The sequence below is a fragment of the Miscanthus floridulus genome, chromosome 8, assembly GCF_019320115.1.
Source record: "Miscanthus floridulus cultivar M001 chromosome 8, ASM1932011v1, whole genome shotgun sequence".
NCBI classification, from domain to species: Eukaryota; Viridiplantae; Streptophyta; class Magnoliopsida; order Poales; family Poaceae; genus Miscanthus; species Miscanthus floridulus.
In genome coordinates this window covers 11,594,517-11,611,432 of record NC_089587.1, presented here as the reverse complement: position 1 = coordinate 11,611,432, position 16,916 = coordinate 11,594,517, and the positions used below count along the sequence as shown (strand labels likewise).

At 47.7% G+C, this 16,916-nt stretch overlaps 1 protein-coding gene across 1 annotated transcript; it reads left to right on the top strand.

Moving 5' to 3' along the window:
• The first annotated feature begins 2,117 nt into the window (after positions 1-2,117).
• LOC136468561 (protein MAIN-LIKE 1-like) lies at positions 2,118-16,586 on the top strand. The gene is made up of 6 exons (XM_066467085.1): positions 2,118-2,298; positions 2,410-2,668; positions 15,094-15,166; positions 15,280-15,954; positions 16,049-16,243; positions 16,326-16,586. Exons 1-6 carry the CDS (start codon positions 2,118-2,120, stop codon positions 16,584-16,586), a joined length of 1,644 nt encoding a protein of 547 aa, XP_066323182.1.
• Positions 16,587-16,916: the final 330 nt, after the last annotated feature.

Here is a 16,916-nt window from a genome sequence, read left to right as displayed (position 1 = left end):
GACTGAGGAAGGCACGAGCTGAGGACCAGTACAAGGGAAGAGCAACCCGCCGGCGCTGCCCTTGCTCTCGGACGGAAGAACCCGCGAGCACCACGTCATGGACGGAGGAAAGGATATATATATGCCTCCTCCCAGGCTCACATCGTCTATTTTTTTTCTCTTCTTTTATTCCTAATAGTGGCCGATAGGGAAACGTCCTCTATCGAGGGACGGAGGGAGTACTATTTTATTGTTTATGTAGAGTCGAGATCAACTCATCAGCTTGTGTTTTAATCGTGGTCATTATGGCCGTCGCCGTGGCTTGGGTGAAGCTCAAGTGGGCTGTGGCGCCCGAAAGCGACGCTTGCTCGGCTCCAGCGAACTTTCACGACACCCCCCCCCCCCCCCCCCCCCCCAAAAAAAAAAAAGGGAGAGAGAAGAAGATACACATGGAACGACGCAAACTCTATAGAATTTTGCGACATACTACCTCTGCCTCTAAAAAAATGTAACTATAAGTTGCGAGCCACTTTGAGTGCTTTACGTTTAACTAAATTTCTAGTAAATAATATTCACATTTATGGCTCTAAATTAATCTAATGATATTTATTTTATATTATAAACATTTATATTGTTTATTTATAATTGGTCAAAGGTAATATACTAAAACATGATACTATTACATAATGTATTCTTTTAGAGACGGATGGAGTAGTACGTAGTGCAAGGTCAGCAGAGGTCAAACATGCCGGGCCTGTTTGTATGTAACGTAGAGGCATGATCCGATAGTAATCCCCGAGTACAAGCAAGTGTTGGGGATTTAGGGAGGGCAAGATCTGGCTGGCGCGATTGTTTATGTACATCTCCTTCCTGGTGTTTATCTGCATCGTAGTCTTCTTGCCGGCTGGCGAACCGCCAGGTCCCTCACCAGCAGCGCGTGACACGCGAGCCCGTGCCCCGCGGCGGCGACGACACCAGGGAGGTCTTCCACCGGTAACTTGATCCAGGGACTGGAGTGGATGGAATTTGAATGCCCGGGAGGGAATATGTCAACAGACCCAACTGGCCCGCAATCCCGCATGCGTTTGCCAGGCCGGCCCAGCAAGCAGAGGTGACGAGATGACGCACGACAACACAGAGCCTTGACTAGTTGAGTATACGGTAGTATGTTATTACCATACAACAAGTACTAATGCTATTAACAACATATATACGTACAAGCGAAACAAAATTTTGAACATAGTTATTTTTATGTAAAATTTTTGAACATAGTAATTGTCCCAAGTGTGTAAGAGCAAAATCACAGCGTTCAGTTCACTACTAGTAGTGACCAGGAAGGAGGGATAATAACGGGAAAACAAGTTACTTAGGGCAACTCCAACCGAGCTCTCGTCTGGACTCCTATCCTTCTTTTAGGGGCTCGGGACTTGAAAACATAGCTCCAACCGAAGCCTCATCCGGCCCGCGATGGATGAGGCATTCTCATTCCTCTCTCCTAAACCCCCAGATGTAGGAGTCCCTCATCCTCTCCGCTACTCATCATTCCTCTCTTGTTACAAGGCTGACAAGTGGGCCCAATAAGTGGGACACATGACAATATAGTATAAAATAGAAAAGTTTTAGGGGATCTGTTGGAGTGTGCTGAAAAGTAGGAGCTTCAATATGGATGAGGGACTCTCATTTCAGGAGAAAGGGGGCCAAAATTCAAGGAATAGGTTGGAGTTGCCCTTAGCCACACCGTTCACGACGACGCAGCGGAGCAGGCCGCTTGAGCACCGTGCGGTAGTAGCCCACCCAGGCCCAGAGGCGGTCGGCGAAGGATGAGCGGTGAGCCATGTCGATGGTGTGTGTGCGGAGAAGCAAAAATTCTACCGCTGCCATGTGCCCTCTTGACGTGAACAAACACATCTAATGTCCGAACGTCCCGCGGCTGCTCTGTTTCCCTTAAGGCCGCCGACGACACAGAGGATGGGTGGATCGAGATAGCAAGGCGCAGAGGACAGGAGCACACGTGTTTCGGTACGGAGCGTCCGGGCACGGATCTCGGCGGCAAATTGGAGCTCGTCGGCGACGCGAAGCTCTGTAGTGCGCAGAAGGTGGCGCCGCACAGAGCTAGACAACGATGCGCATAGGGCAGGATGGGACGCGGCGACGACGTAGAGAATGGGCGGGGGTGGACGCACGGCGACAATGCAAAGGACGGGTGGGAGCGGCGGCGGCACACAGAGGATGTTGGCTTCCGCACGGACACCCTTGGGGCCCACCGCTGTAACATCGGCGATGTACTAATGAAACATGCCCGGATTAGTATTGAAACATGTACAATATCTTTGCTGCAACATTGGCGATGTACTACTGAAACATGCCCAAATTACTGTTGAAACATGTATAATATCGTTGTTGAAACATCCGTAAACACTTAAAACATAGGCTTTCAGAGCAACATCTCATTCTGCTTGGGCGAACGAAGGCTCATCGGCACGCAAGAGCTCAACGATGGTGCGTGGAGCTCGCCGGCAACGCGGAGCTCGGCGATGCGCAGAAGGCGACGCCGCACGAGCCACATGGAGCTGGGCAACGGCGCGCAGAGCGCAGGGTGGGGCGAGCGTGACGACACAGAGGACGGGTGGGGACGGAGGCGGCGTGACGCTGAGGGCGGGATGGGGCACGTCGACGACGTAGAGGACAGGTGAGGGTGGCGGCAGTGACGCTCAAACGACACACATATTTCGGAATGGCTCGGGGCGTATCATCGTCGATCTTGATACACATAATATGAGAACATATGTCCTTGATGAAGACGGAAAAATTGCATTCGTGGTGTGCGCACTTGCTTAGTCATGTTCAACGTGTTAGAACAGTGACCGAGTTGTTTATCAAAATAACAATGGAGACAAAACAAAAAATGGTCGAGATAAAAACAAGCGTCAAGTCCAATTTACCTTTGAACACTGAACTAGTCTCGTGAAGTAGTTTTTTTTTCGGCTTCATCTCTACGAGCAGCTTTAACAACGAAGTTAAAATTGTTTCGATAAACTGTTTGTCAAAACAGCTTTACATGTAGAGCTCTTTACAATATATTCTCACAAAATCCCACGCAGGACCTACTAGAACGAGTTAAGCTAGGAAAGTCTACTATTTTCAGTCTAATCTATACAGATCTCTCGTGAGAGCATGTTTTAAGGATCTTCCCATGCAAAACTATTTTGAAAATACCTGTTTGATACAATATAACTTCAAACGGCTCGTGAAGCTACTGGAGAAGCTATGCCAAACATGACTAAAGTTGAGAACATCTTGAACTCCACACCAACACATCTTAACTTTTACAACTAGTAAAACTACCCCATTAAATTGTTCCCAGTGATTTTGAGAATAGTTTTGATTAACGTGGTACAAATATACGTGACATGTGTGTCATGCATATCATCCGTTTTTCAGTTCATAATGATTTTATTGAAAAAAAAACTAGATACTTTTAGATCTCATCGAGCATTACATGTAGATCATGTCTCGATCTAAGATTGGTTAAAATTCAAGTTTTAATAAATATCAAAATATGATAGCTTAAAATGGTTATTTGAACCTCAAAACTACCTTAAGCCAAAAAAAAGTTGTCAATTACAATGTTAAAGATTATGTTAAGAGCTACAACTTTAGTATAGACTCTGTGAACATCCGATGTCATTTGAAAAATTTACAAAATTGAATTTGAAATCTAATAAATTAAAAAGAATTCGGGTTTCTATATGATCTCAAATTAAAAAAAAGTTATCAACTACTTCCTCCGATCCAAATTATAATTCATTTGACTTTTTTGATCCCAAGTTTGACCGCTCGTCTTATTTTAAAAAAAATGTGCAAATATAGTCAAATTTAAGTCATTCTTGAAGAACTTTTATTAATAAAACAAGCCACGACAAAAGAAGTGTTATTTAGCACAAATTTTTAAATAAGACGAGTAGTCAAACTTGAGATAAAAAAAGTCAAACAAACTATAATTTGGAACATAATTAGTACGATATAAATATCCATTATGAATGAATTATTTCGATATATGAGAGACCACATCAGATGTGAGGTCCTCCGCTGCCACGTGAGCAAAAACATACGAGGAATCACGTGGAAATGGTTAGGTTAGGGGGTATCTTACCCAGTTTTAAAAATTATGCTGCGTATGTTGTTTGGGAGAAAAGTTAAGGGTGTTTCTTTCTTCTTCTTCTTTTGATTGTCTATCATCTTAGTACAGCTGTAGCATCTGTTCGTACATACGCACGTCCACACAACACATACGCATACAAACTCACACCACCCGTGTACAAACAAATCTATAACTACACTCAGACCTGAAGACCGTGTCCTTATTGAGGTCACCGAAATCCTCTGATTTCGTAGGCGATGGGGACGTCACGATCCCATTATGACATCACGCGAAAGAGGCACACGCTTAAACCAGTCCAAAGTGGAGACCGTTGAAAATGGGAACAAAGCCCCGGTGAGCACCTGCGTGAGCTAAGACTCCAACGCAGGCGGCGTGGACGCGCACCTGGCGTCGTTGCCAACCGCACCACGTGCAGTCCTCATTTCTTCTTCTTCTTCTTCTTAAATAGCGACTAGTTCGTGTGGTAAATTGGACTTGACTCTTAGAAAAAAAAATACGGAGACAAGAGCTCATGTTGTGCTTGGGGATATCGATCGTTGAGCGCCTCTGCCATGGTGGACACCGTCCGGTTCCTCCCCATCGGCACGCGCTACGACGGCCCACTCCTGCCAAGTCCGATGGAGGATGCACCGAGAACATGAGCGCTTTATATTCGTCAGCTCAAGGTCTGCTATCATATAAGGGTGCAGTACAGCCGTACAGGAACGAGATGAGCTTACGCACAATGGCGACTGCCACGTCGCGGGCGGCGACCGGCGAGCGGCGCAGGAGATGACGCCAGGGGTTGGAGTGCGACTGCGACGGGAGGCGCGAGTCTGGACGGCGGGCTGGCGGCGCAGAGAGTCCGTCCCGCAAGCGGGGGCGGCGGGAGGGTGGCGCGGGCGGGGGCGGCTCCAAGCGAGCGGCGTAGGCGGAGTCCGTCCCGTGAGTGAGGGTGGCGCGGGCGAGCGGAGTCCGTCCTGCGAGCACGGGAGCGCAGCGCAGAGCAGGCGTGCGGGTTCTGCGTATGAGTGGATGAGGATGGATCCATAGATGAGTGGGTGAGGATGACTTCCGGACGAGAGTCAGGGGACGGACGTCCGCGAGATATCATTATCGTTTAAGCAACACATCTAAACCAAAACACTTGCACCAACCGAAACAAAAAAAAAAAGAAAAAAAACACCTAGATCAACCGAAGTTAAACTGAAGCGAGAAATTGGAACATTTCAGTGAGACTGATCGAAACCAAAATCAGAAAATCCACCCAGAGAACACTCATCCACTAAACAAGTGCCACAAAACCCCTACTCAGAGTCGTCAGTTGGAGATACTTTTTTTTTGGCACGGCAAAGAATGAATGTGAAAGATGAAAGAAACATGTACGGGAATAATTCGACTCTGGGTAGGGTGCTGGTCTGTCTGCCGCGCGGCGTCATGGCTCATGAACGCCAGCCTCTCGCCGCCACCACCGTCGTGCGCCGCGCCGCCGCCGACGTTCGGTGACTGTGAGGGACTACGACCATGGGCAGGCCGCGCGCGTTGCTGTGGCCGGGTGCCGTTCTTGGGCGGCGTTGAGGCTGGGCACGGCAGGTGGCAGGGCGCCCCGTCGCCGTGGTGTTGTGGCACCGTTGATACAGGATGTGATCCAGCGCTCGAGGATCCGATCGGTTTGTTTCCATGGTTGTCGTGTGCCACGGCCCACCTGGAGAGTCGGAGGCCATTGAAACTCGTATATTGTCGTGCCACGGCCCACGGTCCACGTCCTTCCTTCTTCTATCGGAGGATCTGCTTTTCCATTCCCCGCGCCGCCGGCCGCGCATTCGATCGGCTCAGAAGTGGAGATGCAGGTCCTCCCGCGATCATCGATGCTCTCTCCTCCACTGCCCAATACGCCGCCTCGGCACTACCTCGTGTTCTCCCCGCTCTTTAATGGCGGTCTCTACCCCGTTCGTTGCCACCGGCGCTTGCGCGACATTGCTGAAAAATGGTGAAAGATAAATATAAGCTAAAAGTCTAGAAATATAAATGTAAGGTAAAATGCTGAAAATTATGAACAATGCTTCAAATTACCATCTAATTATTATAGGCAGCCCACATGCCTTGCGCGATTTGATCTCACAATGTGTTGCCATCACTCGATTCTATCTCACTTGGATAACTGTTATCCCCCTCTGGCATATCAACAAAAGTGGTTGGATTGATATATTGTGGTTGGTGATCTAGCCAACTATCTTGCCCATTGTGCCCTCTAATTATATTGTGAAATACCGCTGCTACTGCAGGAATCTTGATCTGAGTCTCAATTGGATAGTGTGTTTCCACTTTCAGAATTGAAAACCGTTTTTTCAACACCCCAAATGCCCTTTCAATATGATTCCGAAGTTGTGCATGACGATGCTTAAACAACTCCTTGTAGTTTGCATACTCATTTCTCTGCGATGATCCACGCCTTCTAAACTCACCAAGGTGGTACCTAACTCCTCAGTACGGTGCTATGAATGATGGAGTGTTAGCATATCCGCCATCTACAAGGTAGAATTTCTCTGGCGGTACATGAAACCCCTCCGTAAGAGCAGAACATAGGACTCCTGCATCAGACGCAGATCCTTCCCATCCACAAGAGATGAAAGTGAATTTGAGATCAAAGTCACAAGCGAACATAACATTTTGGGACAATGTCCCTTTTCTGTTTCTAAAAGGAGGGGCCTTATCTTCATTGATAGTAATAGGGATATGTGTTCCATCAATGGCGCCAATGTAGCTCTGCACGTAAAAAGAAATAGTGTGTTTGGAATGATACAAGGGCAAGCAGCCTATATGACTAACCTGGAAGAACGGCATGAACCGAGGGTTTGATAATCTTGGCATGTGTTTGGTTTGGATTTGGAAGCTTGATGAATCTATGAGTCAATGTTGGAATTATATCAAACATGAACTGCCTAACATCCTCCTCCCAAGAACCCATTATCTATTATATAGGGCTAATATTATTAAATAGGATATAATATAACTAAAAACAAGAATTATAACTGATGTGCCAAACATAAAAGAAGAGTTCTATGAACTGCAATACATAAAAGAAGAGTTCCCTGAACTGCCAAGCATAACAGAAGAGTTCTCTGAACTGCAATACAATTTTCAAGTAGATCGAAACGAGATTTGCAAGAACCTATTACTCAGTCAACTCCTAAGGTTTAGGATCTAGGCAGATCTTACTCCAGTTAATTAAATGGGGGCAAATATGTAAGGTCTTGGCTAGGTTAGTCCAACTCAGTAAGTATAGTAAGTTAGTAACCAGGATTTATTTTTCATATGTGTATGTCACCTCCGATACAGAAGTTTACAGAAAAAAGTGAATACTGCTAATTCCAAAATGTAATAGGAAATGCATCTCTCTTCCACAGCAAATAGCTAATTGAGATGGATCCGGCATCTACTACATACTCCTAGTAGGATTAGAAAACTGCATGCAATCTTCTATTTTAGCTCTCACTCAACTATTAGAAACCTATCTAGATATCGAGATATATTTTGGGCAACTAAACAATGTCACAATTTGTCTTTAAAAAATACTTACTAGGCATTTGCAACTCACCAAACATAATCTAACAATTAACTGTTTTGCTTTGTGCAACATCAAAATACAAATACAATCCTAAACAGTATATTTTTTATACACTTAAGACTGGTGTATGAGTGCATTATGCCTTCTAGCAACTAGCAGCAAGTCTTTGCCAATGTTTTTCTTTTAACCATAATTCACAGATGTCATCAAAATATTACCAGATCCTCTGCTTTATTGACAAATATTACCAGATGTCGTCCAAATATTACCAAAATTGAAACATATAACCAAAGCAGCAAATTCATGGAATCACAGCTCAAATGAACAAGGGAGAGGAATCAGTAACAGAGACAAACAAGACTACCTAAGCTGCTAAGCAAGGAAGTGGAACTTGCTGGGTCACTTCTTGTCTTCACCCTGAAAACAATCTGTCAACTAAGAATTGTAGATGAAGCATACTAAGATGACAAGCAAATATCTAATTTTAACTATAGGTAAATCTGTTGGTATTACAACAATAAATAGAACAACATTCATTCACTGGTCAACCAGTACATTATAGCAAAAAATGGTAGATCCTTGATTTTTCTAGGATAATTTAACAAATCCAGATCCAGCTCCACTTTGAGTCTAGCTAGCCTAGCCTCGTTTACTCATTATTAACTGCAGATTGCACGTAGAAACGATGATCCAAAAATAGTATGCAATTTAAATGGTATTGCGCTTTGGATCTGGCTAGTGCATCCATCGTGCACACTTCAATACGAATTAGATCTAGGTGAGGAACTTGGACAGGTTCTTGGAGCTAACCTGAGTAGATCTTTAAGCTCGGACGGTGGTGGTGGTAGTCGCGAGGCCGGCGATGGAGATAAGGAAGAAGCCAGCGAGGGGCGAGCTCGGCGGCGGTAGGGGGGCGGTGAGCTCGGTGGTGGCGGCGGTGATGGGGGGCGAGCTCAGTGGCGGCGATGGGGGCGATGTCGGCGGCGGCGGTGGTGGGAGGACGGCGGCAGCGGTGCTTCCTCTTCGTCGCCCTCGCTCGGGTCGGGGAAGAGCCGCCCGGACCACTGGGTGCGGGACGAGCCGCCCCGTGGAAAGTACGGGGCTCGGGTCGCCCTCTCCCGGGTGATGGGCTTCCAAATGCAAGGGGGCATCTCCCCATGGCCGAAATCCACGTGGGGGCCTGGCCCAGGGAAAAGGCGGAGAAACCCCCGTGGATTGGGTCTCCCAAAGGGGGCCTTATGGCGGCCTCTACCCCGTTCGTTGCCACCGGCGCTTGCGCGACGAGCATCTCCACATCCAGTGCCTCCCGATCCACCTGCCCATCATGTTTTCAGGTATGTTATATATATACAGGTTTGTTATACATTGTTCTGATGATTTTAATATTTGCCCCTTCAGCTTGGTATGCCTTGCCGCAGTTTATGTTGTGTCACTGATCTGATCGATCAGCTCCAGGTTTTCATTCAGAGTGCCCTAGGTTTTCATTCAGAATTTCTTGAATCTAAAGGCTCAATACTGTTTCAAGTAACAAAAATCGATTCCAGACATTACTTAATTGATAATAGAACTATGTTTACATATATAGGAAGAATTTCGGCTCTAGCTAATAGATGGTTTTGGCCTAGGCCCCGCGTCGTCCGTTTGGGCGACTCGGTGTTCCCTTGTTGGTCCACAGGATCACCAGCTCAGGTGAGTGAACCACTCACCAGTCTTGCCGAGCACCCGCTAGTGTTGCAGAGCACCCACTAGCCGTGCCGACCACGAACAAGCGTTGTCCATCCCCACACACTATGGCTAGAGTTAGAAGAAGGGAGAACAGAGCAAGCACACATAATACAAGACACCAGCGTTGGCCGAAGCCCTGTCTATGAGATGGCAAATCTGAACTCTTTTTACTGAGTTGCCTTGGTAGTCTATTTATACAACTCTATCCATCTAGTCCTAGTACAGCACACATGCTGTAACAGTAACTAAATAACATATAGGGCTGACTCTGCGTCGACTTCTACATGTGGCTACACTGTTGCAGGTGAGGCGTGCGGCGTCTGCACCTGCAGCGGCTACAATATCATAGCAGGGAGCCTTTTCGGCATCTCCTTCCCTTGTTGTGTTCACATAATATAGCAGTAGATTATCTAACAATCTTTCCCTAATCCTACTATTAACCCTTGTACCCTCTCTATGTCGATCATCTCCTTCAGCTCCGTGACTCAAAGACGTCCGAGCGGCTTGGTGAGGACGTCTATGAGTTGACGACCAGTTTCGACGAACTCGAAGATGATCTGCCCTCCATCGACATAGTCCCTGAGGAAGTGAAACTTCACGTCGATATGTTTGCTCCGGTCGTGCAGAAATGGATTCTTCGCGAGGGCGAGGGCGGGTTGGTTGTCCACCATCAGTGCTGGTGGGTGAGATTCCACGCCGGTCAGCTCGCCTAGTAGCCGACGCAGCAATACAACTTGGCACGCCGCTGTGGCCGCCGCTACGTACTCTGCCTCACACATAGATAGCGCCACCACCTTCTGTTTCAGCAACAGCCATGAAATTGGGGCTGACCCGAGGAAGACGAGCACATCAGAGGTGCTCCATCGTCCGTCGATGTCCCCCGCCATGTCTGCATCGTTGAACACAGTGAGCTATAGCCTACTCTCACCAGTCTTTGGGAAGATGATCCCATGATCTACCGTCCCCTTGACATAGCGTAGTAGCCACTTCACCACAGCCCAGTGATACTCTTTGGGATCCTCCATGAAGCGACTGACGTAGCCCACAGTGAACGCAATGTCCGGCCTCATGTGGACTAGGTAGCGTAGACCACCAATGATGCTCTGGTAGAGTGTTGCATCCACCTTAGCCGTGGTACTGGCCTTCGTCAGCTTCAGCCGCTCATCCATCGGAGTCACGCATGGCTTGCACTTAGCCATGCCGCTCCTCTCCAACAGCTTGGAGGCATACACGCTCTAATTGAGCGTGAGTTCCTCCTTCCCCTGTCTCACCTCGAGGCTGAGGTAGTAGGAGAGTGCGCCGAGATCGCTCATTTGAAAATGAACCACCATCTCGTGCTAGAAGCCATTGATGTCCTTTGTGCGCGCGCCGGTGACGATCAAGTCATCCACATACACGACGCCGACGAGCTCCTCCTTCCCCCGTCGCCATGTGTAAAGCGCGTGCTCAGTTGCACACCGTTGAAACCCAAGCTCGCCCAGCGTGGCATCAAGCTTGGCGTTCCATGCTCGTGGGGCCTGCCGCAGCCTGTAGAGCGCCTTGTGTAGTCGGAGCACCCTGTGCTCCTCTCCCTTGACAGCGAAACCTGGAGGTTGCCTGACGAAGACCTTCTCCACTAGCTCACCATTGAGGAAGGCTGATTTAACGTCCAAGTGATGGACGTGCCAGTCCTTTGCTGCTGCCAAGGCTAGTAGCAAACGGACCGACTCCATGCGCGCTACTAGCACAAAGACCTCCTCGAAGTCTATGCCCTCACATTGAACAAAGCCTCGGGCAACGAGGCACATCTTATGCTTGATAATGGCACCGAGCTCGTCCCGTTTGACCTTGTACACCCACTTTAGGCTGGTGAAATTTTCGTATTTTGATCTCTTTTGAAAACAATTTCTAGAAAAATACCAACGCCAAAACAATTTCTGAAAATAGACCATTTTTAGGCGTCTTAGCACATGACGCCGAGATATGAGGCTCGGCGTCGTGTCACGCCACGCCGAGGTTCTGCCACGTCACGGACGACCAGGGTCGTCGTCGCCACGTTGGCGCGTGGGTCCGAGACGTCGGCGTCGTGTCAGCCGACGCCAAGTACCCAACATCGGCGCGGTCGGACAGAGCGCCGAGCTCTGGCCCCATCCGGAGCGCGGCCCAGGCGGCCCAACAGAGGACGGTGGCCCAGAAGCTCGGCGTTGGGTCACTTAACGCCGAGCCTCCAGACCTCGGCGTGATCCGACTCAACGCCGAGGTCTGGACCCTTTAGGCCGCGCCGAGGCCCCTTCTTCTTCCTCCCTTCATTCTGAAACCGCCGGCCTCCCTCTCTTCCTCTTCTCCCCCGCGCCGCCACCAAACCCTAACCCCCAAAATCGACCCTCGGTGCCACGATCTCGGCTCCCGAAGGTTCCTCGAGGTAATGGTCCCTCCCCTCCTCCATTCTATCTGCGTAGATGTGCTTACATTGTCCCTAGTCATTTGGAATCAAGGTTGTTTGATGATTTGGTATATTTGTGTTTGCATTTGCAAAATGTATGGCTTAGGATGATTGAGTGCATTGTTGTTTAACTGTTATATGTGATGAACATGTTAGGTTAGTTTGGTTTCTAGTTATTTTGGTCATTAGGGTTATTTGTTTATTGTAGGTGTCATTAGGGTTAGTTATTTGTTGGTCATTAGGGTTACTATGTATTTTATTAATTTGTTGGTCATTACATTTCAATTTGTTATGACTAGAAATGATTATGTTGTTGGGGTTGAAAAACGATGAAATGATATATTTTAGTTTCTACTTATTGGATTGAAATATATTCATATGTTACACTACTTGTTGTGTGATGGATGTAGATGGATAAATTAGTGAGGTTGCATCATGGAGGCCGTATTGTTAGGACAAGAGATGATAGTTTGGAATTTCTGGACATGTGTGAGGAGTTGTTGATTTTTTCTGAAACACCATCTTTGACCCAGTTAGTGGAGCGAGTGAAGGTTAAGTTAGGCTGGAATGAAGGAGACGTGCATGTTCAGTTTGAAGGTGTCATAGATGTTGGGTCGTCGAAGGGTCCTCGGATCAAGCGGTTGCTCAAAATTACAAACGAGTCTGAATGGAATGATTACAAGGCAGTTGTATTGGCCTCAGAAATGCGATCTTTGGATTTAGTAGTAAGTAAGGAGTCCGGCTTAGGAAATGATAACTTCGAAGCATGGCCATCTTCCCCCGCTCACATAGGTTATGGTCCTTTGCCTGAAGAAGAAATACTTGTCACACAACTAGGCTATGGTGGAGATGAGGAAGAGAATCCAGTTGCCGATGGTGAGGGCAATCATGATAGTGATGAAGATGATGATGATTATGTAATTGTTGATGCAGAAGAAGGTTTGGACGACGCTAGCGGAGACTTTTCTATTGAGGATGAGCTTAGCGACGAAGATGATCTTAGTAGTGAAGAAGACTTTGGTGATGCTAGGGCTACGAACCGTTTTGACATGGAGATAGCTGGAGATGATGAGTCCTTCGTAGAGGAGATAGCCGAAGACTCTGATGACGATCGCCCTGTTGGTCGTCTGAATTTAAGGGAAATAGAGATATTGTCTAGGGTCTTGCCTTGGAGAGATCCACTAGTTGGTGATTTCGAGGACCTTAGCCATGGTCATAGGGCAGTAGCTGATGGTGGGCAAAGTGATACAACTGTGCCTGATGTTAGCGGTTGCCTCATCATACGGAAGGGCATATTGTTTGCTACCATGGATGAGTTGAAATCATGGTTGCAAGAGTACTCCATTGTACACAACCGACCTTTTAGGGTCATCAATTCATTCAAGGAGAAGAGGTACACTGTTGCTTGTGAAGAACAACAGTGTGGTTAGAGAGTATATGCTAGGAAGACGAAGGCAGGCAAATGGAAGATTACCTCAGTGAAGCAACCACATGTTTGTGCCACTGCTGAGGCAGAAGAGAACCATCTACAGCTCAATTCTAGGTTCATTGCAAGGCAATTATGCCCCGTGGTGAAGCATATGCCAACCATTACGGTGTCTGCATTGGTTGAGATCATCTTCCAACGGTATAATTACTATGTCAAGTATGGGAAAGCATGGAGGGCAAAGCAGCGTGCACTGGAGATAATATTTGGAAATTGGGAAGAAGCTTATGAGCGCCTCCCTGTAATGTTGAACGCAATGAGGGCCGTAAATCCTGGGATGCACTTCGAGTATTTACCTAAGGAGGGTGAAACAAGGAATGGTAGCCAGGTATTTGGAAGGGCGTTTTGGGCGTTCGGGCAGAGCATCGAAGCATTCAAGCATTGCAGGCCCGTCGTCTCAATTGACGGGACCTTTCTTACAGGGAAATTTGAAGGCACAATGCTTATTTGTATTGGGACAGATGCAGAGGACCAGCTTGTGCCATTGGCCTTTACGATTGTTCGGAAGGAGGACACGGATAGTTGGTGTTGGTTTCTCAGGCTAGTAAGACAAGTGGTAATTGGTCTGGGACGTGATGTTTGTGTGATATCCGATAGGCATGCTGGCATTCTGAATGCCGTAGAACAAGAGATTCCTGGTTACGGCCAAATACATCACCGGTGGTGCACCAGACACCTTGCTCAGAATCTTATAAGGCGTGATCACACAAAGGACAACTTCAAATTAATTGAGGAGGTTTGCAGGCAGCAAGAGGTTCAATTATTCAAAGACAAGTTAGATGCCCTGAAGTTAGCCACAAATGTTGATGGCAGGCAATTCTTGAGCGAGTTGATGGCGTCGAAGGATAAGTGGTCACTTGCATATGACACGGGTGGTTGGAGATGGGGCTTCATGACTAGTAACATGGTAGAGATGTTCAACAGCCTTCTAAGAGGTTGTCGTGGTCTGCCTGTGACTGCTATTGCCTCATTCACCTTCTACAAGTTGAATTCTTGGTTCATTTCGAGGAAGAAGCATGCGAGGTCTCTATGGACAGCAGGCAAAGCTTGGCCACTTTTAGCATCTCAGGAACTAGCTTTCTCAAAGAAAAAGTCTAAACGATAGAAGGGTTCATGTTTCGATCCGATCAACCATGGATATGAGATTCTAGAGGGTGGCGGAACTAACATTGGTGGTGAAGACCGTGGTGCTCGAAAACATAAAGTAGTGATCAATGAGAACAAGTGTACGTGTGGAAAACCGATCATATACCATAGGCCTTGCTCCCACATGATTACAGCCTGTCGCCTTAGACGTGTTGACCCTGAGGTCCCTCCCCGTATGGCCGCGGAGTTCTCTTTGAGGAACCTAATGAGCACCTAGAATCCTCAGTTCGAGCCATATCTTGACGAGAGTCAATGGCCTACTTATGATGGCCCCAAGTATGTGGCTAATCTTGGTTTACTCTGGAAGAGTAGAGGACCTAGGCGGCGGAAACGGTTCAGGATGGACATGGACCGAGCCACGAAAGGTAGATCAACCACGAGTAAGGTTGGGAGACATTTTGTAGAGGACACCCAAAAGAGTCGTTGCTCTGGTTGCCATAAGCCGGGCCACAATAAGAGAAAATGTCCTGAACTACTTAGACAACAAGTATCCATCAAGCTAGCTACTAGAATTGCTTTGTGTAATGGTACATTGGTTTACTTTTGTTTTTTTATTTTTATGTTACTTCGTACCACATACACATGCTTTAACTTACACTAATGGTTTGTCATTGCTTATGTTGCAGGATGGATCGGTTCCCCCTTCTTGATCCAAGGTTCGATGAGCACCACCGGGCTCGGAGGATCGAGAACGGAGAGGTATATTCAACAATTCGTATGAAAACACTGCATTGTTCATGTTTTGCTCTATAGTCCATGCTCTTTATAAAGTGACATGCACTAATACTTTTTCATGCTTGTTTTTTTTGCAGGTTTTGAATGTGCTGAGGCCAATGACACATGAGGCCTCTACGACCATGGTCTACGACGAGAGGTACACGCCCCTCCTGAAGGTGGCGAACCTTGCTACCGTTGCTCGTGTTTGTCGTCGAGGCACGCCACCTTTCAACCCAGCGGCGCTGACGGCGTTGATAGATCGGTGGCGTCCGGAGACACACAGCTTTCACCTACCATGCGGGGAGATGACGGTCACTCTCGAGGACATTGCCATGATCCTTGGAGTCAAAATCCGAGGATTCCCAGTGACAGGAGACACGGAGTCTGAAGGATGGCAGCAGCGGGTTGAGCACTTCTTGGGACGGCCCCTAGCGGCAGTTGAGGCTGGCAAGAAACGGCGCAGCAGTGGGGTGTCCCTGAGGTGGCTTCGTCAGCAGTTTCGGGAGTGCCCACCCAACGTAGACGCCGAGACCGTGACATACTACTGTCGGGCCTATGTCCTCCACATGTTAGGTACGGTTCTCTTCCCTGACGGCACTGGAGACACGGCGTCCTGGATGTACATTCCGTGCCTTTTGAACTGGGAGGATGCCGGCAATAGGAGTTGGGGCTCGGCTATACTTGCCTTCCTGTACCGTCAGCTTTGCGAGGCTTGCCGCCATCCTGGAGGCTCGCACGCTACAATGTCAGGCTGCATCACACTGTTGCAGGTAATAAAGCAAAGTTGTACAAGTTACCACTACAATTCAATGTATTTTCTTAACAAAAGTGATTAACATTCATGTTTCCACTCTTTTTTTGCAGATTTGGATGTGGGAGAGGCTTCCAGTTGGGAGACCGCATCAGCTTGATCCCCCACAACCTTGGTTTCCTCAAGGAGACGCAGTTGTCGCCCCTACCGTGGCACACCTCTACGAGCGAGCCCATGGAACATACCACGTGTCACGCCACGCGTACATCAGCTTCACCAACGAGCTGGACACCCTTTTGCCACAGCATGTAAGTTTCCCACCCTTTTGCCCTAATCGAGGATATGTGCACAAATTGAGCGTCGACTAGTTGATGACGACGTTGTGTACAGGTTCAATGGAGCCCATATCGGCGGAGGCAAGTAACGGATCTCAACTTGAGCGCCTTGTGCATGGCAGACGAGGACGTCTGGACGATGAGGACCCCCCTTATTTGTTTCTATGCAGTTGAGTACCATCTCCCTCACCGTGTAGCACGGCGGTTTGGTAGGCTGCAGCCTTCTCTGCCTGATGATTTCTCCACCGGTTGGCAGCTCCACAAGTACGTAACATACAATATTTTGTTCGTTTCACATGAAAGAATCATTGAGTAGGCCTTCATATTGCCGATTTGGTGTAAAATTTGCAGGTTCAACAGACAAAAAAATAAGAAGATCACCAACTGGCAGCTGGAGCACCATCGCTACATTGATGAGTGGATGTTGATGGAGCAGAACAACATGGGCATCCACGCCGTCCATCGTGACAAGGCATTCCATGATTACCTTGTTTGGTTTGGTCAATGAACAAGGCTTCAATTGAGGCCCACTTGGACGGAGCAAGACATTGCTGACATTGCGAGCGAGGATGAGGGCAACAACCCATATGACCAAGCTACCCGAGAAGGCAGGCAAGTTGAGATCGCCCCTGCGTTAGCCAGAGCT

Coding starts and splice junctions, on each gene's coding strand:
- LOC136468561 (XM_066467085.1), top strand. CDS start 2,118: ATGGGACGCGGCGACGACGTAGAGAATGGGCGGGGGTGGACGCACGGC. Junction 2,299..2,409: donor CCGGATTAGTATTGAAACAT/GTACAATATCTT, acceptor CTTAAAACATAG/GCTTTCAGAGCAACATCTCA. Junction 15,167..15,279: donor GGAGGATCGAGAACGGAGAG/GTATATTCAACA, acceptor TTTTTTTTGCAG/GTTTTGAATGTGCTGAGGCC.